General features: G+C 48.2%; 1 protein-coding gene across 1 annotated transcript in view; it reads left to right on the top strand.

Moving 5' to 3' along the window:
- The window catches only part of DNAH10 (dynein axonemal heavy chain 10), a 238,147-nt gene that overhangs the window by 50,925 nt on the left and 164,439 nt on the right, over positions 1–22,783 (top strand). Inside the window, exons 13-18 of the mRNA XM_075322704.1 lie at positions 122–298; positions 870–1,046; positions 3,216–3,385; positions 4,810–4,961; positions 18,639–18,800; positions 19,155–19,362. Of these exons, the coding sequence (XP_075178819.1) occupies positions 122–298; positions 870–1,046; positions 3,216–3,385; positions 4,810–4,961; positions 18,639–18,800; positions 19,155–19,362 (1,046 nt within the window). The remainder of the gene's footprint in view (positions 1–121; positions 299–869; positions 1,047–3,215; positions 3,386–4,809; positions 4,962–18,638; positions 18,801–19,154; positions 19,363–22,783) is intronic.

Below are 22,783 nucleotides of genomic sequence, written 5' to 3'. Positions count from 1 at the left end.
TAAAAACACTCCATTGATCTCCTCATGAAGCGCCTGTGTAAGCCTCTCACTCAAGCTTTTCTCTTGTAGTAAGAGGTTTGTCATCCCAGAATCTGACGTTACTTTGTGTCTTCCATTGTAGGTTGATATAGTGAACAAACTCTTCATGAAAAACTTAGAAACTCCTCCGCTCTACAAGAATCACCCTCCAGTGGCCGGGGCAATATATTGGGAAAGGTCACTTTTCCTCCGAATCAAACAAACCATTGTTCGGTTTCTGGAAATGGAAGAAATGTTAGCAAGTGACCATGGGAAAATGGTAAGGTTTTAAGGAGGACCTGTCACCCCGTCAAAAGTAACCAGTTTTTGGTTTTATTTTATTCTTGCTGCTCCTCAGAGTATTCCGGTCTTATTATTTTTTTTTTTTCACCACTATACAGTTTCAGATCGATGCGACTATGATTTAGTGTTAATTTTTAGGTCCTAACCAAGGGGGCATGGCTCACAGGATTGTCTGGGGACGTGTCTTTTGGCTGTTCATTATTATTATCCTGTGGGAAGCAACCCTTTGGTAAAGAACATTACAAGTAACACTAAATAAATGGAATATTAAGTGGAACCTTATGGCAGATTTACTAAAAAATTAACTGAATACTAAAGGAAGAAGTGCAAATAAGAGAATATCAAATACTGGCCACTTGACCTTGTGAAGAGTCCTCTTTAAATTGTGTGTGTTGTATACTCTGTAGAAGGATCTTTTAACGTGGGTATCTGCAATACAAGACTCGTAGTCTGGAACATTCCTAAGAAAACTATGGGTATCCATAACACATAAATACTTTTGCGAAGTTAAACTATTATGAATATATTTGTTTTTTTCTTTGATTTAGGCAAAGGCAAAGTATTTGGAAGTGGCAAGAAGAATGAAAGAGTATGAGGACAAGAAATATGAGGCTTGGAAAGAGAGCACAGATCAGACCCTGCCATCACTGCTGAAAAGAAGCTTACTTGTCAACACGCATGTACCTGGTCTTATCAATCACACCAGCACATCTTTTACCGAAATGGCAAGTTCGCAGTATGCCAGATTCCGAATAGTGCTAAACTAGTGTAAAGGGAGTAACTGATTAACTGGAATAATTACACCAAAATTATTATAGAGTAGGAAATATATAACAGCCGTGAAATGGAGTAAGGCACAAAGTGTCCACCAGTGTGCTATCAGTCCTGCTAAATATGCGCCATTCTTTTTGTATTTTCCATTTAAAATCAAAATGAGCTTCTTAGGTTCATTTGGTCAGTGTCAGTTAGGCTTAGGGGTACTTTGCACGTAGCGACATCACTACTGCTATTTTGTCGGGGTCAAAGTGACACACATCTGGCGGCGGTAACGACGTTGCAATGTGTAAAGCCTAGAAGCACCGATAAACGATCGCAAAAGCGGCGAAAATCGGTGATCTGTGTAGTGTCGGTCATTTCCAGAATTTCGCTGCAGCGACAGGTACAATGTTGTTCCTCGTTCCTGCGGCAGCACACATCGCTGTGTGTGAAGCCGCAAGAGCGAGGAACATCTCCTTACCTGCATCCCGTCTGCAATGAGGAAGGACGGAGGTGGGCGGGATGTTTACGTCCCGCTCATCTCCGCCCCTCCGCTTCTATTGGCCGCCTGACGTGTGACGTCGCTGTGACGCTGCACGGACCGCCCCCTTAGGAAGGAGGAGGCGGGTCGCCGGCCAGAGCAAAGTCGCAGGGCAGGTAAGTGCGTGTGAAGCTGCCGTAGCGATAATGTTTGCTACGGCAGCTATCACAAGATATCGCATCTGCGACGGGGGTGGGGACTATCACGCTCGGCATCGCTACAATCGGCTAGCGATGTCGCAGCGTGCAAAGTACCCCTTAGTGTATACGAGCGTATTTTTTCTCATTTGAGAAAATCTTATCAGTTTTGCTAATCACACTGTGATCAGAGTGGGATCCGGTTTTCTCGGATGTGGAGAAAATACTTTTTTTTTTCTATTTTCTCCACTGTCAGTCCATGAAAATCGGACCACACTCAGGTGTCATCCGAATGCTGACTGACCTATTGATATTCACGGCCAAGTACAAGCTGATAATCAGATGCAACTCGGACGTGCTGCACGGCCCCATAGAATAACATTGGTCCGCGTACGATCTCATGTTTTGTCTGATCGCGTTCGGATTGAAAATACGGTCAAATGCACAAGACTTTAAAATTTTCTCATGTTTTGTGAATCTTCACTTGTGTTAACCTTTGTTAGTTTCATGTTAGTGATGGCTCTGATTGGATAAATCCTGTGAAACATTTTGCCACTATAAAGGTAACTGTGCTCAGTTTGTAATGTTGAGCGATCAATGGACATAATTTAATAGAGTTGAAGAAGCTGAGTATACTTATATACTGTGTGTATATATATATATACATATATGTGTGTGTGTATTGTGAGGTAGCGACCACCAATGTGGTAAATGGTCGCAATGGAGAAGGTCCCTGCGATCTGTCAGGTCTGTCTCTTTCCAGGTCTGTCTCTTTCCAGGTCTGTCTCTTTCCGTGTCTGTCTCTTTCCGTGTCTGTCTCTTTCCGTGTCTGTCTCTTTCCCCGTTTGTCTGTGTCTGTCTCTTTCCCCGTTTGTCTGTGTCTGTCTCTTTCACCGTTTGTCTGTGTCTGTCTCTTTCACCGTTTGTCTGTGTTTGTCTCTCTGTGTCTCTCTCTATCCGTCTCCCCACAGACATCTTATTACCTCACATATAAGCTTCTTATACTATGAATGTCTTTTGTTCCTATAGCAACCAATCACAGCTCCTACTAATAACCTGTAGTTCCAGGCTCCATTTACTTTAATGGAGGCATGTTTTTTGGAGAGTAACTGTAAAGCGCGGGGTTAAATTTTCCTGTCAAAACATAGTCTACGACGTTCCCTGGATCACATGAGGTGTCTGTGCAAAATTTCGTGATTGTAAATGCGACGGTGCGGATACACTTTTCGTTTCAATTTTTCCCCATTATGTAGATAGGGGCAAAATTGATTGGTAAATTGGAACGCGCGAGGTTAAAATTTCACCTCACAACATATCCTACGCTCGCTCTCAATTTTGTGGCTGTAGCTAATATTTTATTAGTATTTATGCAGATTGGCAGTTATTATTATTATTATTATTTTTGTATTGTTTCTTTCAGTAGAAAAATGACCTTCTTATGCATATTTTTATTTTTTCAGGATGTGGACCAGGTTAAGGCTGATACCAATTACAAGAATGTGCACTACGCTGTGAACTTTGCTCCAGAACTGCAAGAAATTATTACAGAAACCAAACACATGGAGCAGTTGGGCTTTTTTGTTGGTGAATTGCCAAGAAATGTAGCATTGCAAGAAGACAAATTCTTAAGGTAGTTTAACTTTATGGTTCCAGTGATTAATTGGAACCCGTCAGCAAGTTTATAGTGACCACTCTGGGGGCAGCATGAAGTAATATCAGACAGGCTAATATGGTTGAGTATGGTGAAAGAGCGTATAGGTGAATTAAATGTTTGCTGGGGAGGCGAGCAGGAGTGGACCCACTGGACCACAGGGGGACCCGGGCTTGCCCTGACGTGTTAGAGGCTTAACTAAATGCATATCGGGTATTCACCAGAGCGTTTGATGGTGAGATTATGCTTGGTTGCCAATCCTTAAAGGGAGAGGATGCACACATATGCCCCCTGGGCTGGAGACCAGGAAACCCTACTGGGCCATGCAGGAGAGCAGAGGAACGCACAACACATGCACGTATTCAAGAACAAGTGGGCAGCCAGGGAGGTAACGGCAGTGGTATCCCTGCTGGGGAATGCAGGGACATTGGCACTAGGACGCACTGGGACGCCTGCATGTTCAGAGACAGGGACACTGGCACTACAGAGAAATTGTAGTCCAGCATGTTTATGAACTACGATTTCTCCCCATCCTTACAGCAATGAATGAAAGTTTTCTGCCTTTACAAAATAATAGGGAGAAAGCTGAAAATCAAAGGTGGAAAGATGGGGAGAGCCCACAGCTCTTTACATCCCAGACCCCAAATTCACAGCACTTGTTGCATCTTATAAAATGTAAGTTTCACTCTAAGATCCCACCAGCCATAATGTGAAGGAATATTCTAGTGATATGACATCACTTTGTAACGTGAGGATAACCCTTTAATCTGTGAAATCATGTAAATACTGCACAAACAGGAATCTTTTAAATAGGCTCTATCATCAGGTAAAAAGTGGCCACTTATTGTATGTGAGAGTATCCCATTATTTTGTTTTTGTTTTCTTTTTTTTTTTCAAGCCACCATCGCCATATATTTCCAGATATATAGTCCTCCTTATTTGGTACTAACTTTTATCGTCTTTCTAAAACAATCGTGTCTCACAGGATCCTCTGGGGCGTGTCTTTAGACTGTTTTGCATTATTTCCCTGTAAGCTCTGCCACTTGGAAAATACCATAAAAATTGGCATTTAATAAAAAGTCCTGTCTCTGGGAACATACGGCGGTTTATAAAAAAAACAACAAAAACCTGAATACTTGGGCACAGCGGGAATAATATAAGGCCACTTTCACATAGTGGCCTTTCCTTTCTCAAAAGTTGGTGACAAACTGATAAATAAGGTGACTGAATTCCAATGAATGTGTTTCTTCTTCTATTTATTTATTACCTTGTAATACCTTTTTAATCACATTTCCATTTGATTGATATGCAGCTTCTTTATAGTTGACGTTACTATAGCACAGGTTCCCCATTGACCAGCTATGGCTGCAGCTCCACTCTTGCAACACTTGTGTTTTTCACAGGTACATCGATGACATGAAACAAATTCTTGCTTCTTATGAAAAACTAATACAAGGTCTTAATGAAGCTGAAAGCCAACTTCTTGATAATCATATCCGGGAACTTCTTAAAGTATTTAGATCTGGATACAGAAGATTGAATTGGAACTCATTAGGTAACACAATTCTCTTTTTCTATAGTTCACTTTGATTTAGCTTCAACAAACATATCAGATTCTTCTCAGAATACGATAAATATTTGATCTATGATTATCAGAGAGGCTAAAAGGGAAAGACTGATCAGAACATATTTTCTAGGTCTTGTATTTAACAGTCGGAAGTTTTTATATCTAATCATTCATTCATTCATTCATTCAAATGCGTTCATTCATTCAAATGCGGTGTTGATAATTGTACCATGTAAATGCAGCTAAAGAAGCTCAGATTGATTTATTGACCCTCATTTGTGGCAAAAAAACATATACACACAATGAGCTTTTGGTGAGTGTGCGATGTTGCAAAATGTCTGCAGCATTTTTGCACCTATTAAGGCCCCGTTACACGCGTCGATTTATCGTGCGATCGCACCCGCCCCCGTCGTTTGTGCGTCACGGGCAATTTGTTGCCCGTGTCGCACAAAGTCGGTAACCCCTGTCACACGTACTTACCTTCCAAACGACCTCGCTGTGGGCGGAGAACATCCTCTTCCTGAAGGGGGAGGGAAGTTCGGCGTCACAGCGACGTCACACAGCGGCCGCCTAATAAAAGCGGAGGGGCGGAGAAGAGCGGGACGTAACATCCCGCCCACCTCCTTCCTTCCTCGTTGCTGGAGGACGCAGGTAAGCTGTGTTCGTCATTCCCGGGGTGTCACATGGAGCGAGGTGTGCTGCCTCAGGAACGACGAACAACCTGCATCCAGGAATGTGACCGATATTATGAAAATGAATGACGTGTCAACGAGCAACGATAAGGTGAGTATTTTTGCTCATTCACAGTCACTTGTAGCTGTCACACGCTACGATATGTCAGGGCCAGGCGGTCGGGCAGACCCAGGAGGTGGATCCACTGGTCCGAACTCTAAGATGGTGGTAAGGAGTCCGGTAGCTGAAGCACTATGGGCAGCAGAACAGTCCGTGCAAGTGAGTGTAACGGAGAAGTCCCTGGGACCACGGAGTCACAGATGGTAGTCCGGGTGACGTAGCTCAGGTTCGGAAGCCGAGATGAGGTCAGGCGGGGTCCGGAACCTTCGGAGCGAGATGACGGGTCACCGCAGGGATCCGAGATGGTACGGACTGTCAGATGGCAGACGGACAGCGTGCGGGGTTCGGGATTCAGCAGGACCGGATGCCGAGGCAGGATCAGCTCTAGAAGAGAGATACGTGAGTATGGCAAGAAGACACAAGGAGACCTGACTCCTAGCTTGGAAAACACGAAGATCAGGCCCCGCCCCCTTGGACAATAAACCCTTATATACCCTGTACCTGTTTAGCTTCATTTCCTGTTAATGGACGCTGGCCCTTTAAGAAAGGGTCAGTGACCGCGCGCGCGCCCTAATGCGCATGCGCGCCGCCCGGGTGCCAGAAGCCAGGGAAGGAAGCTGAGGGGAGGACGCAGGGGAGCCGGCCAGGGCCTGGGAAGCCGTCAGACGCCGGGATCGGAGGCCAGGGAACCTGGGAAGGACGGGCACCGGAGGCTGGAGAGCGGGGAGCGTGGCAGGTGAGCCGGGGAGCGGGGCTGAGGACCCGGGGAGCGGAGCAGAGGACCCGGGGAGGGGAGCCGAGGACCCGGGGAGCGTGACAGTACCCCCCCCCCACGCCCCCCTCCCCGCAACCGGGACATGAAGGCACGGATCAGAGGAGTGCCCACGTTCTCCCTGGGCTCCCAGGACCTATCCTCAGGACCATACCCCTCCCAGTCCACCAGGAAGAACTGTCGGCCTCGAACAGTCTTCATGGCCACGATATCCCTTACCGCATAGACGTCGTCCTCGGCAATAGGAGGAGGAGCCGGACTGGCAGCAGAGGAGAAGGGACCAAGGAAAACCGGCTTGAGCAGAGAGACGTGGAAGGAGTTGGGAATCCGCATCGTGGCCGGAAGCCTCAGTTTGTAGGAGACCTCATTGATCTTGCTGAGGACCTTAAACGGCCCGATGTAGCGAGGACCCAGCTTGTAGGAAGGTATCTTCAATCGGATGTACTGGGAAGCAAGCCAGACCAGGTCACCAGGAGAGAAACACGGAGGGTCCAGGCGCCTCTTGTCGGCGTGTTTCTTCATCCGCTGGGAAGCGCGCCCCAGGGACGCCTTGACAGAGTCCCAAATGGTAGCGAAGTCACGGGCTACAGTATCAGCAGCAGGGACATCCGAAGAAGGGGATATAGGCAACGGGACGGAGGGCTGAAGTCCGTAAACGACATGGAAGGGAGACTTGGAAGACGACTCACTGATGTGGTGGTTATGGGAGAATTCAGCCCAAGGCAGAAGCGTGGACCAGTCGTCGTGATGGGCGTTGACATAGTGACGTAAGAAGGAGGTCAAGATTTGATTGACCCTCTCCACTTGGCCATTAGACTGAGGATGGTAAGCAGAAGAAAAGTCCAGAGTAACTCCCAGATGTTTGCAGAGCGCCCTCCAGAAGCGGGAGGTGAACTGAGTTCCCCTGTCGGACACGATGTGGGATGGAAAGCCATGCAAGCGGAAGATGTGATGTATATAGGCTTCCGCGAGTTCCTGAGTAGAGGGCAGTCCGGCCATAGGGACGAAGTGAGCCATTTTGGAGAACCGGTCCACCACGACCCATATGACTGTGTGCCCGGAGGATAATGGCAAGTCCGTAATAAAGTCCATCGCTATGTGTTGCCATGGAACTGAGGGTATAGGCAGAGGCAGAAGACGGCCATATGGCAGGTGCTTGGGCGTCTTGTTCCTGGCACAAGAGGAGCAGGCAGAGACAAAAGCAGCGACGTCCGTGCGAAGGGATGGCCACCAGTAATGGCGTACAATCGCACCCCATGTTCTCTTCTGACCTGCATGACCGGCTGTTTTTGAGGCATGACCCCAGTGTAAGACTTTTTGCCTGTCGGTCTCAGAGACATAGGTCTTCCCGGGCGGTATCTGGGCCAGGGTGACAGGAGCCACCGGAATAATCTTGCTAGGAGAGATGATAGGTTGGGTACTCTCTTCCTCCTGCTCCATGGGCATGAGAGACCTAGACAGGGCATCAGCGCGTACATTCTTGTCCGCGGGTCGGAAATGGAGCTGGAAATCAAACCTGGCAAAGAATAAGGACCACCTGGCTTGCCGTGGGTTCAGTCGCTGAGCGGACCGAAGGTATTCCAGGTTCTTGTGGTCCGTGTAGATAATCACGGGGTACACTGCTCCTTCCAGGAGGTAGCGCCACTCCTCCAGAGCCAGTTTGACCGCCAATAGTTCTCGGTCACCGATGGTGTAATTACGTTCAGGCGCTGAGAAGCTCTTGGAGAAGAAACCGCAAGTCACCATCTTCCCGGAGGAGGACTTCTGCATGAGCACTGCTCCGGCTCCTGAGGAGGAGGCATCCACCTCCAAGGTGAACTGGCGGTTTAACTCCGGTCGGTGGAGTACAGGAGAGGAGGCAAATGCTCGCTTCAGAGAGCAAAACGCGGCGTCGGCCGCAGGTGACCAGTCCTTTGGATTAGCCTCCTTCTTGGTCAAGGCGGAGAGAGGAGCAGTCAGGGCAGAGAAGTGAGGGATAAACTGGCGGTAGTAGTTGGCGAATCCCAGGAACCGTTGGATTGCCTTCAGTCCAGAAGGGGGAGGCCAGTTGAGAATGGAGGAGACCTTCTTTGGATCCATCTGCAGCCCTGTACCCGAGATGATGTATCCCAGGAAAGGGAGAGAAGACTGCTCAAAGACACACTTCTCATATTTGGCGTAGAGACGATTCTCTCTCAGTCTCTGTAGAACCAGCCGTACGTTCTCTCTGTGGGTCTGGAGGTCCGGAGAGAAGACAAGGATGTCATCCAGATAAACTACTACACAGATGTAGAGGAGGTCCCGGAAAATGTCGTTCACCAATCCTTGGAATACGGCAGGAGCGTTACACAGACCGAAGGGCATTACGCAGTATTCATAGTGCCCATCGCGAGTATTAAACGCGGTCTTCCATTCGTCCCCAGAGCGGATACGAACTAGGTTGTAGGCACCCCGAAGATCCAGTTTGGTGAACACACGGGCTCCTCTGAGCCGGTCGAACAATTCTGGGATGAGCGGCAGGGGGTACTTGTTTTTTATGGTGATCTGATTCAAACCCCGGTAGTCAATGCATGGGCGTAGGTCACCCTCTTTCTTCTTAACGAAGAAGAAGCCTGCTCCCGCAGGAGAGGAGGATCTCCGGATGAATCCCTTTGCCAGGCTTTCTGTGATGTAGGTAGACATGGCCCTGGTTTCGGCTGGAGACAACGGATATATCCGTCCTCGAGGTGGTGTTGTTCCTGGGAGCAGGTCGATGGCGCAATCGTAGGGACGGTGTGGCGGAAGTACCTCAGACTCCTTCTTGTCAAAAACGTCTGCGAAGGACCAATAGGCCGAGGGCAGTTCCGGTAGGTTCTCTGGAACCGGAGGTCGTCGGATGGGTTGTATAGACTTCAGACACCTCTCATGACAGGCGGAGCCCCATCGGGTGATTTCGCCAGTGCCCCAGCTGACTGATGGTTCGTGTGTCCGCAACCAGGGAAGTCCCAGCAGGATTTGATGGGACATGTGTGGAAGGACGTAGAGAGCGATGTTCTCGGTGTGCAGGGCACCGATACGCAGTTCGACCGGCCTGGTGACCCAGGAGATGGTATCAGCGAGGGGTCTCCCATCCACAGAGGCAATCACTAGGGGCTTATCGAGTAGAGTAACAGGCAACTGGTACTTGTCCACCGTGGCCTGCTGGATGAAATTGCCTGCTGCTCCAGAGTCGAGGTATGCCTCAGCCGTGAAGCGCGTCTCTCCCGCTGACACTTGCACGGTCCACATAACCGGGTCTGAGAGAGTCCCAGCACCTAGGGTGGCCTCTCCTACCAACCCTAGGCTTTGGAGTTTCCCGGCCTTTCCGGACAGGAGCGTAGGAGATGTGTGCCCTCTCCGCAGTAAAAGCAGAGACCCTTGGCGAGCCGCTCTGCTCGACGTTGTTCCGACCGCCGTACTCGGTCAATCTGCATGGGCTCGTGGACGGGAATCCCAGCTGTTGATGACTGAGGTACGGAGGGCTTCCGTGGAGGAGAGGAATGCCGTACCGGACGTCTCTCACGAGATAGCTCTTTGGAGCGCTCCTGAAAACGAATGTCCACTCGAGTTGCTAGGGCAATCAGGGCATCTAGGGTGGAGGGCACGTCACGACCCGCCAACTCGTCTTTGATGCGACTCGAGAGTCCTTCCCAGAAGGCGGCTGTTAGGGCCTCATTATTCCACCCGAGTTCTGAAGCCAAAGTGCGGAAACGGATGGCATATTGGCCTACCGTCAGTGTTCCTTGACGTAAGCGGAGAAGGGATGAAGCAGACGCAGAGGCGCGTCCCGGCTCGTCGAAGGTGCTGCGAAAGGCCTGCAGGAACTCTTGAAGGTCCTTGGTCATAGGGTCCTCCTTCTCCCACAAGGGATTCATCCACGCCAGTGCCTCGCCCTCTAGGTGAGACATGATGAAGGCGACCTTGGCTTGGTCGGAGGCAAACAAAGGTGGCAGCTGCGTGAAATGAAGGGAGCATTGGTTTATGAAGCCCCTGCAGGTCTTGGGATCTCCGGCATAACGAGGTGGTGAAGCCAAACGGAGTCGGGAAGCATCCGAAGAGGCTGCCACGGGTGCGGGAGCCGTGGATTGACTAGTGGAGGCCCGGAATGTTGAAGGCGTAACTGCCGCTTGTAACGTGTACAGGCGGGTGTCCACGGAAGTCATAAAGTTCAACATGCGGGTCTGGACTTCACGCTGGCGTTGGAGTTCCTCTTGCAAGGCCGCTAGTGCTGCAGCGGGATCCATGGCCTGATCTTACTGTCAGGGCCAGGCGGTCGGGCAGACCCAGGAGGTGGATCCACTGGTCCGAACTCTAAGATGGTGGTAAGGAGTCCGGTAGCTGAAGCACTATGGGCAGCAGAACAGTCCGTGCAAGTGAGTGTAACGGAGAAGTCCCTGGGACCACGGAGTCACAGATGGTAGTCCGGGTGACGTAGCTCAGGTTCGGAAGCCGAGATGAGGTCAGGCGGGGTCCGGAACCTTCGGAGCGAGATGACGGGTCACCGCAGGGATCCGAGATGGTACGGACTGTCAGATGGCAGACGGACAGCGTGCGGGGTTCGGGATTCAGCAGGACCGGATGCCGAGGCAGGATCAGCTCTAGAAGAGAGATACGTGAGTATGGCAAGGAGACACAAGGAGACCTGACTCCTAGCTTGGAAAACACGAAGATCAGGCCCCGCCCCCTTGGACAATAAACCCTTATATACCCTGTACCTGTTTAGCTTCATTTCCTGTTAATGGACGCTGGCCCTTTAAGAAAGGGTCAGTGACCGCGCGCGCGCCCTAATGCGCATGCGCGCCGCCCGGGTGCCAGAAGCCAGGGAAGGAAGCTGAGGGGAGGACGCAGGGGAGCCGGCCAGGGCCTGGGAAGCCGTCAGACGCCGGAATCGGAGGCCAGGGAACCTGGGAAGGACGGGCACCGGAGGCTGGAGAGCGGGGAGCGTGGCAGGTGAGTCGGGGAGCGGGGCTGAGGACCCGGGGAGCGGAGCAGAGGACCCGGGGAGGGGAGCCGAGGACCCGGGGAGCGTGACACGATATCTCTAACGATGCCGGATGTGCGTCACGGAATCCGTGACCCCGACAACATATCGTAACGTGTAACACCCCCTTTAGTTACATTAGGTTACTTGCATTTTTTCTTGAGTTTTTTTTATTGCATTTTTGATGCTGGGTGTCTGTTTTTGGTATCTCATGTTTTGAATAAAGCTGCTTTGTTTTTCATACTTCCTGATATTTGGGTTTGACAAAACTTTATTGATAGTCATATGCAAATTACATGTGTTTATATCCATGGAAACGCACTGATAACACATTTGTGTTTTTTTTACCTACTAATTTTCTGGATCTAGTACAAGTCTATGGTGAAAATTTGCACATAAAACTGTCACGCTAGGTACGGGGGAGTTTCAAGCGAGAGGTGGAAGGGAATGGAAATCCTGCATCTAGGGAAGGGGGAGATGTTGACCCCTGACCAAATCTACCACTGGAACCTGGAGTCCCTCACCACCCTAGATAGGTTCCGCACCTATGCGCTGAGCCAGAAACCTGACCCTAGGATGATAGTAGAGTTGGGCCCTAGATGTGGAACGGGTGGGATGAGCTCTTTGTCAACCCCACTAAATAGTAAAGAAGACACACATGGGGAAAGTGCATTTACAATTTATCTCCAGATACCTCAAGAATTAGTTCAGCAAAGAGCAGCAACAATCCTACAGATGAAGCTTGAGCTTGTGAAGGAACTGAATATCACCAGCACAAGTCCATGAAAAATGACAGTATTTAAACCCAAGAAGAAATACAGATGATTAGCAGCTGAAGGGAAGAGGAGCTTCGCAGGGTCCTAGAGGGCAAAGAAAGAAAACCCAGCAGAGGAGATACCTATTACACTGAATACTAACAGCAGGAATAATAGAAAGTTAGGGAGCATTTTGTGCAGCCAAACGCTGTGATGTTCTATTGCCGGACACCTCAGGACTGTCTGTCACCTGTTACACACCCGTGACAAAAACTCAGCATACCTGCAGGAAATTGACATGTTGCGAATGTTACGGGGAACTGGCAGATTAGGACCAGGGGGTATATATCCCAATCGCCAGTCGGGGCCCACCGTGCTCCAGATGGTAATGGAGCTGCTGGCACCCTGTGGGTTAGGCGGAAACTATAGAGCTGGATGGCTCTGAGATAACCCAGGGAACCGGTCACATGTGTAGTGACACGTCAGACCGGACGACAACCCAGTTAGCGTGTCGGTGGAATTGGCACAACCCCGATCACGTGTGCAGGGAACACGTCAGACCGGATGGTGTCCAGGTAGCGTTGACCGAGAAGACCGCTGTGACAGCGCCCTGTCGGCCACGTGTCTGAGACACGACAGGCCAAGCGGTCCTTCGATTAGCGTTTCTGGTCACTACTCGAATGGCCATGTGTGTATAGGACACGTCAGGCCAAGGGATCACACCAGTAGCGTAGACTGGGAAGCCAAGGAGGATAATAGGTTCACACACCCAATCCTGGAACACCCTGTTAACTCCACAGGTGTCCTGGGGTATGCTGTCCGTGCGCGTAGGAGGAACAACCGGACAGGTGGCGCAACAGGTGCGTTATCCGTGTGCGTAGAGGGCACTCTCAGACAGGTGACGCAGCAGGTATGCTGTCCGTGTGCGTAGGAGGCAGAACTGTACAGGTGACGCAGCAGCCGCAGCCCAGTTAACGCCACTGGACTGCTATAGCACAACAGGAACGGTAGCATGGAAGCACGGCTCCTGACCCTCATGTGCTGAGCCACGAATCTTGGCGTGACAGGCACCGTTCGTCTAGACCTACCTACCGCTTCCAACAAGGCTTATGCCACCATGAATTCTAAGTGAATATGAGTGAAGACTGCGCACCTCCATGTTGTCTCCAGCCCCTTTTATAACCTAGATCCGCCCCAAACCCAGGTTGGAACCACCAAGGTCCAATAGCAGAGTGCCATATCATCAGCGACGTCACCAGCGGCCTATCCGGAACTGCCACGTCACTGACGACCTCATGGCAGCTACGCCCCAAACACTTCACCAGCCATCGTCTGACGACCAATGGTGAGGTGCCAGATCATAGGGGCAGGCCTCTGCGAGCCAGTCCGGAGTGGCCACGTCATCAGGACACCTGACACCCTCTGCCCTATCAGGGCCTGCCACCTCACGGACATGCTCAGTGAGGTTCTTTCCGGACCTAGCCTCTAATGCACTAAGTGCCTGAGCATGCTCAGTAGCCTGAACAACAGACTCAGAAATCAGACTATCTGCCTGAGCATGCTCAGTAGGCACATCCCAGAACTTAGACACAGCACGAAGTCCAAGTACCTGTGCAAAGAGGCTGTTAGGATTAATTGTGGGAGTATGCTCAGTAGCCTGAACTGAGGACTTAATCTCAGAAATGACACAATCAGGCTGAGCATGCTCACTAGGCAAAACACCGGGCTTAGACTCTGGCTGGGGTAAATCGGTGCACGCATGCGCACTAGTCTCCTTTCCACACTTAGACGTGGTGGAAGGAGCAGCCAACTGGACGACCCGAGGCATGGCCAAGAATGGCAGCCGGCACCTGGGCGCAACAGGAACCGCAGCAGGCTGCTTGCGGCTATGGCGGCGCCGGTTCGTAACAGCGAATTGGAAACACGCACGTCAGGTTTGTTTACACTGAGAAAAAAGAAGCTGAGGGGCACAAGATTTCTATAAACCCTATCCACTTTGCTGGAACTATAAGGCGGTGCTTTTTTGATTTAGCGAAAATACGCAGTGTCTAAAAACTCACCAATAACTCATTGTCATGACTATTACACTGGTACACTGCTGCACCGCTACACAGGCACACTGCTGTTATCTTCTTTTATGTTTCTTTTTACATAAAATATCTGATTATATATATATCTGATATATAATTTATTTATTTATTTAACCTATTGTTAGTCACAGGGCATTAGTCACAAAGACCTTTCAATATATATGATCAATAGGACTTTAACGTAATGTAGCACTTATCTGTCATTTCTTTAAAGCGGGGTACCTAGAAACATCCAATATTTCAAATCAAAGGGTCTCGACGCGTTTCACTCCATCTAAATAGTGAACGGAATTCATCAGGGGATTTTTTTTTCTCTTTATTCATTTTTCATAGTGGCATAATAGCCTCCTATAGGAAATTATTGTCAAAGTCAGAATAAATTCTTTCAAAATAACTATTCTATCAATAAATTCATTAAATAATTAAAAATATTAGAACCTGCAAAAAGAATTTTTTTTATTATTTTTTTTATTATTTTTTTGACAGGCGTAGTATTCTGTGTGACAATCAATATTCAATAAACGTTTCGGTCATATGTGACCTTCTTCACATTATTTCACACAGGCTGCCTGTGTCAAGGGTCTCTCCACTGATAAGCGTGCTATTCTGATATGCTGCCACTCAGGTCCTCTTTGGTATGCCTCATTACGCATACCAAAGAGGACCTGAGCGGCAGCATATCAGAATAGCACGCTTATCAGTGGAGAGACCCTTGACACAAGCAGCCTGTGTGAAATAATGTGAAGAAGGTTACATATGACCAAAACGTTTATTGAATACTAGAAGGTGGCCCGATTCTACGCATCGGGTATTCTAGAATTTCCGTATTGTGTAGTTAATGTATGATTTTTGTTATATAGATGTTGTTGTCTGTAGTTACCAAGTGTTTGTGTAGGGGCTGTACATGTTCTGGGTGTTGTCTGGGTGTGGCGGGGGGTGAGAGCGGTGTTGTTTGTGTGTTGCATTGTGTGTCGTTATTTGTGGAGCGCTGTGTGTCTGTATCGTTGTGTATGTGTGTTGCGCGGTTTGTGTGGGTGTGGGGTGTGTGTGTGTGTTTTGGGGGGAGGTATGTTTTGTGCAATGTGTGTGTTGTGCGGTATGTGCGTATATTTGTGTGTGCCGCGGTGTTTGTGTGTTGGGTGTTGTGTGTGTGCGGCGTTGTCTGTGTGTGTGGGTGTCTGTATAGGGCAGTGTTTGTGGTTCCCAGTGTGTGTGGTGTGTTGTGCAGTGCATGTGTGGCAGTGTGTGTGTGTGTGTGTGTGTGTTTTGGGGGGAGGTGTGCACCCCCCATCGTGCTCCATCCCCTATGCTGCGCACCCCCCATCGTGCTCCATCCCCCATGCTGCGCACCCCCCATCGTACTCCATCCCCACTCCCCATTGTGCTCCATCCCCACTCCCCATTGTGCTCCATCCCCCATGCTGCGTACTCCCCATCGTGCTCCATCCCCCATGCTGCGCATTTCCCATCGTGCTCCATCCCCCATGCTGCGCACTCCCAAACGTGCTCCATCCCCCATGCTGCGCACTCCCCATCGTGCTCTATCCCCCATGCTGCGCACTCCCAAACGTGCTCCATCACCCATGCTGCGCACTCCCAAACGTGCTCCATCACCCATGCTGCGCACTCCCCATCGTGCTCCATCCCCCATGCTGCGCACCCCCCATCGTGCTCCATCCCCCATGCTGCACACTCCCAATCGTGCTCCATCCCCCATGCTGCGCATCCCCCATCGTGCTCCATCCCCCATGCTGCACACTCCCCATCGTGCTCCATCCCCCATGCTGCGCACCCCCCATCGTGCTCCATCCCCCATGCTGCACACCCCCCATCGTGCTCCACAGTCACACATCAGACAGTAAACACGCACACATCTGATCTCATACACTCACACACACCCCACTTCTCCCTGTGCCCACCGGTGGGCGGTCCCAGCAGCTGTGCTGCACGCCGTGCTCCTCTGCCGACACTCACAGATCCGATCGCATACACTCACACACACACACACACTCACACATCAGAACACACTCACGCACATCCGATCGCATACACTCACACACACACTGACGATATCGCACATACGCGCTGACACAATCACAACATCCGGAGATACCACATGCTTCCGGCCATGTGATCCTCCGTCAGGTCCTGGAAGGTCACTGCACAGTATCGCCGCCGAGAAGCAAGCGATATCACGGGATGTTGTGAGTATGTGGATGCGATCTGATGTGTGTGTGAGGTGTGTGTGTGAGAGTGAGTGTGATCTGATGTGTGTGTCTGTTCTTATCTGTGTGCGTGTGTGTGTGTTCCGCCGCTGCAGGACGTGGATGCGATCTGATGTGTGTGTGAGGTGTGTGTGAGAGTGAGTGTGATCTGATGTGTGTGTGTGTGTGTCTGTTGTTATGTGTGTGTGTGTGTTCCGCCGCTGCAGGACCTTGATGGGCTCACCTCGGGGCGAGAGGCCATTCCGTGTGGGGTGCGGAGCCTGGGCGAGCGGCCAATCCGTGCGTGGGGGAGGAGCCGAGGCGAGCGGCCAATCCGTGAGGCCGAGCGGCCAATCCGTGCGGAGTGGCGGGGCCATCGCGAATCCGTGAAGCCGAGCGGCCAATCCGTGCGGGGGGGCAGGGCCATGGCGAGCCCAGCGGCCAATCCGCTGTTTGTCACCGTAAGGACATGGCCAATCCGTGCGGGGGGGGCGGACCCGAGGCGAGCGGCCAATCCGTGCGGGGGGAGGAGCCAAGGCGAGCGGCCAATCCATGCGGGGGGGGCGGGGCCATGGCGAGCCCAGCGGCCAATCCGCTGTTTGTCACCATAAGGACATGTCACGGTAAGGACACAATTTTGGAGCAAGACAGACAGACAGACAGACAGAATAAGGCAATTATATATATAGATTGATTGTCACACAGAATACTACGCCTGTCAAAAAAAAAAAATAATAATAAAAAAAATAATAATACATTTTTTTCTTTTTGCAAATTCTACAAGTTTGAGTGCCGGATCTTACTTAATTGTTTATGGAGTTGGACCCTATCTGAGCACCAACTAGGTTTATAAGGAGTGCCGTATTTGTAACCAGAATCAAAATATTAGAAGTTATCACCCAAGAACAAAAGTTCAATCTATATAAAATCCCATTATCTGATAAATCAGTAGTTCAAACACCAAACATTGGTGTTTGAACTACTATTTATCAGATAATGGGATTTTATATAGATTGAACTTTTGTTCTTGGGTGATAACTTCTAATATTTTGAATTATTTCATTAATTTATTGATAGAATAGTTATTTTGAAAGAATTTTTTCTGACTTTGACAATAATTTCCTATAGGAGGCTATTATGCCACTATGAAAAATTAATAAAGAGGAAAAAAATATCCTGATGAACTCCGTTCACTATTTAGATGGAGTGAAACGCGTTGAGATCCTTTGATTTGAAATATTGGATGTTTCTAGGCACCCCGCTTTAAAGAAATGACAGATAAGTGCTAAATTACGTTAAAGTCCTATTAATCATATATATTGAAAGGTCTTTGTGACTAATGCCCTGTGACTATCAATAGGGAATCTAGGACATTTTTAGCGCTAGCCGCCGAGGAATGGGGGCACCGAAAAAATAAGGGTGTACTCCATTGCTAGGTAGGTGAAAGAGAACTGAGGGATAGTCCAGTGGAACGTTTTTACAAATTATTACATCCTGAATGTTCCTACATGGTGCTGTATATTTTTGCATTCCCTTATATGTAATTGGGTGCCAAGAAACATTAGGGCATTTCTGTTATCACTGGAGAGGCCTTTAAACTATAGTCCGAGAGGGAGAGTTAGGGGTAGAAAAAGGGAGAGCCGCCGAGGAATGGGGGCATCGGTTAAGTAAGGATGTGCTCCATTGGTAGGCAGGAATACGCCCTGATAGGGTGAGAATAAGGAAAGGTATGTTCCCCTTTCAGTATTGACTGTCTGAGACATTTTTTGACTAATAAAGTCACCTACTCTTTACCTCCTAAGTGCCTCAATTAGTGTGATAAAGAAACTGATACCCTGGTAATTTTTACCTTGTGGAGAATCATTGTTGTGTGTTTGTCCTTGTTTTTTGAAAACATTTTTTTAATGCATATTAATAAAAGTAAAAATTTTAATATTAGTCTATAACAGTAAATAGGTATATTCTGAAACAACGTTAAGATTGTATACTGATTAAGAAAATTTCCCTCTGCAATACTTTTATTTATTTAACACTATTATTACTTTACTGTTTTTTAATGTCATAATGTCATTAGGTATTGGTGACTTCATTAACCGTTGCACCCAGGCAGTCTCAAAGTTTGAGTCTTTGGTGCATAAAATTCAGAAGAATGCAAGTGACATTGATAATAAGTTGTCCGCTATCGAGTCTGCAAACCTTTTTAAGTTTATCAATAGGAAGTCAACAGATCTATCAGGTACGTGATAAACTCTTTTATTAAGCACAAGTCTCAGATTTTTGCTTTGTATATTGAACAGATTATACTTATCGGGAATTTAGCATTAACACTTTAATTGACAATGCATGCTCTAGTTCAGGTTACATGACACACACGGTAATATGTTTTCAAATGTGTGTGAATGTTTTAGAGTTACCTTGTGACTTACCGCAATTCTAACCAGCACTGGTGTAAGATGAGAGAGAAAAGCTAGTCAGTGAAAAACCCAAAAATAAAATTGCATTCGTGGTAGTGGTATTTCAGTTTTACTTACCATTGGTTTTGATGAACCCTCACTTTGTATAACTATTCTTATCATCACTTCTTCTGTAGGTGTGAAGGAATTCTTCGAATACATTGAAAATGAACGATCCAAAGATGTTGAAATAATGGTCAGAAAGTATACTGCCATCGGGTCTATTCTAACAAAAATAGAAGGGCTAGTGGTAAACACAAACACAGGAAAAAATCCTCAAATGGCCCAATATTATGCATTCTGGGAAAACAAAGTGTACACCACACTAACGAGGATGGTCATAAAGTAAGTGCAACGTTCTCATCTGAGTCATAGTGGGACACCGTGACCTTAAGTTAAAGTTGCTGCCACTAATCCAGGACCTAACCTGAGCGCTGCATAAATTAGAGACAGAGATGCGTCACTTATTGGCCAGATTGTTGTAGTTTTCATAAAATCACTATTTTATCAGCATGAGATTATAGGCTTGATCACATGAGCGTATACATTAGACGAGTGCTATGCAATATTTTATCGGATATCACTCAGTCCAATGTTAGGCTATGAGGAGTTGCTGACCAGCGATTTTTTTTTTTGAGGAGTGATTCGTCATAAGGAAAAAAATTGCAGCGCTCTCCGAGTATCAGTGTATATTGGACGCCATGCACCCATTCAGGTCTACGGGTGCATGTGAAACTTCAGACTGCACTCAGATGTCATCTAAGTGCAGTCCGATTTACGACGGCACAGACAATGGAGTTGATGGAGAAATTAAGTTCTCAGTCTTCTCCAAACCTGTACTCCAATTCTCGCATTTGAGAGAATCAGCTAACAGTAAATGACACTCTGATCAGAGTTTGACCTGACTGTCATTTGCATAATTGGCATCATTCTCTCGCATGAGAAAATCTATCACCGGAGACAGGACAGGAGCGCCTCAGCTGCATAGAAATATATGCAGCCAACCCGCTCCTGTTGGAGAGTGTGCAGCCGGGTGATAACAATGCAAAATTCGCATGAGTCATACTCAAGTGGAGCTGTACCCTAAAGGAGGCTATATTTCCTGACCAAAAAAATTTTCTGGTATGCTCTAAGCTCTTTTTACGGACTGTCCAATCCAGGCTGTATTTTTTTTTTTCTAGGTGGTTCTCTCCTTTCTCTGTCAAGAAGTGATGGCGTCTTCTCTCTCACAGGAAATTATTGAGAATGATTGCTAATCTGTCTATCCTTTCCCTGTTCTTAGTTCTTAGCCTTATTATTGGATCTTGCTACTTTCAACTTACAGCCCTAGTCTTCCTCTTTGGATTGTTAGCTATACCACAGATTTGCATAAGGGAACATAGTTTACAAGGATGAATTCCATCTTCTTCCTTCCCTAAACTATATTTCAAAGGAGATGTTTAGGGATGATCGAATACCTCAAATATTCGGCTTCACGAATATTTTCCGAATAGGTCGCCGCGAATATTCGATGCGCAATGTAAGTCTATGGGAAACCCGAATAACAGCTATTCAGATCTATTCGGGCTTCGCATAGACTTACATTGCGCATTGAATATTCACATAGCGGCGACCTATTCGTCAGATATTCGCGAAACCGAATATTTGAGGTATTCGATCATCCCTAGAGACGTTCAGTCTGCTAATCTAGAAGTCTTCAGTTTCCCGGCTCATCCAGTTCAGCTGCACCTGTATATCATCTACCTGACACAGCCACATGGGTTTCTCCATAGTTCAAACCAGGAACATTCTTCCTTTCAGAGCTGATTCCCTTCACCACCCCACCCTCCTCTTTTTAATCTATGTATTACTGTACCTGCCTGTACAAATCTGTAAACATTTTGGATCACATGAACATTCTGTTCAAACTTTATAAAGTGACGTTACTAAGTGACTATGTAGCATAACCACAGTTGGATTGCTTTCAGACAGAAATGGACCTCCTACAATTTAATTATTCAACTCTAAAGCGGGCTTTACATGCTACAATAAATCTTACGTTGTGTCGGCGGGGTCACGTTGTAAGTGACGCACATCCAGCATTGTAAGTAATATTGTAGCGTGTAAAACCTACGTGCGATTGCGATTTGAACGAAAAACCGTTCATCGCATGCACGTCATTCAAAACCTAAAAATTGTACGTCGGGTTGTTCAATGTTCTCGAGGTAGCACACATCGCAGTATGTGACACCCCGGGAACAATGAACAGATCTTACTGCGTCCCGCGGCTCCCGCCGGCAATGCGGAAGGAAGGAGGTGGGCGGGATGTTTACATCCCGCTCATCTCCGCCCCTCCGCTTCTATTGGCCGGCTGCTGCGTGACGTCGCTGTGACGCCGAACGTCCCTCCCACTCCAGGAAATGGATGTTCGCCGCCCACATCGAGGTCATATGGAAGGGTAAGTACGTGTGACGGGAAATAATCGTTTGTGCGACACGGTCAACAAATTGAACATGCCGCACATACGAGGGGGGCGGGTACGATCGCATAGGATATCGTATGCGTAATTGTACCGTGTAAAGCAGGCTTTAGGCCCTGTGCACACACTGCGTTTCTACCTGCATTTTTTTTTTTGCATTTTTGCTGCAGAAATTTCTTGAGAAAATGGTTGCAACCTTTCTGCAGACATTCCCCAGCAAAACCTATGGGAAAAAAATAGCTGTGCGCACACTGCGTTTTTTTCTCTAAAACATTCTTTCAGCAGAATTTCTTGAGAAAAAGAATGAGCATGTCGCTTCTTTTCTGCAGGTACCTGCGTTTTTTGCCATAGATAATGGTAAAAAAATGCAGGGACCAACCTGCGGAAAAAAACGCATAAAAAACGCATGCATTTTTCAGTGCGTTATTGGTGCGTTTTTTGAATGCAAGTGCGCTAATGTTTCAGACTCTCAAGAAATTTCTTGATCCAAAGTCCACTCTTATTCGACTAAAGGTCCAGTCACACTAAGCAACTTACCAGCGATCCCAACAACGATAGGGATCGCTGGTAAGTTGCTAGGAGGTTGCTGGTGAGATGTCACACTGCGACGCTCCAGCGATCCCACCAGCAACCTGACCTGGCAGGGATCGCTGGAGCGTCGCTACACCACCACCAGCAACCAGTGACAAGCCCCCAGCGCCGCGGGGAAGATGCTGCGCTTGGTAACTAAGATAAATATCGGGTAACCAACCCGATATTTACCTTGGTTACCACCGCACGGAGCTACACGTGCAGAGAGCAGGGAGCAGCGCACACTGAGTGCTGGCTCCCTGCTCTCCTAGTTATAGCACACATCGGGTTAATTACTCGATGTGTGCTGCAGCTAAATGTGCACAGAGCAGGGAGCAGCGCACAATGCTTAGCGCTGGCTCCTTGCTCTCCTAGCTACAGCACACATCGGGTTAATTAACCCGATGTGTGCTGCAGCTAAATGTGCACAGAGCAGGGAGCAGCGCACAATGCTTAGCGCTGGCTCCTTGCTCTCCTAGTTACAGCACACATCGGATTAATTAACCCGATGTGTGCTGCAGCTACATGTGCACAGAGCAGGAGCCGGCACTGACAGTGAGAGCGGAGGCTGGTAAGAAAGGTAAATATCGGGTAACCAAGGACAGGGCTTCTTGGTTACCCGATGTTTACATTGGTTACCAGCCTCCGCAGAAGCCGGCTCCTGCTGCCTGCACATTTAGTTGTTGCTGTCTCGCTGTCACACACAGCGATGTGTGCTTCACAGCAGGACAGCAACAA

The sequence above is a fragment of the Anomaloglossus baeobatrachus genome, chromosome 1, assembly GCF_048569485.1.
Source record: "Anomaloglossus baeobatrachus isolate aAnoBae1 chromosome 1, aAnoBae1.hap1, whole genome shotgun sequence".
In the NCBI taxonomy this organism is placed as follows: domain Eukaryota; kingdom Metazoa; phylum Chordata; class Amphibia; order Anura; family Aromobatidae; genus Anomaloglossus; species Anomaloglossus baeobatrachus.
This window is presented reverse-complemented; position numbering and strand designations above follow the sequence as displayed.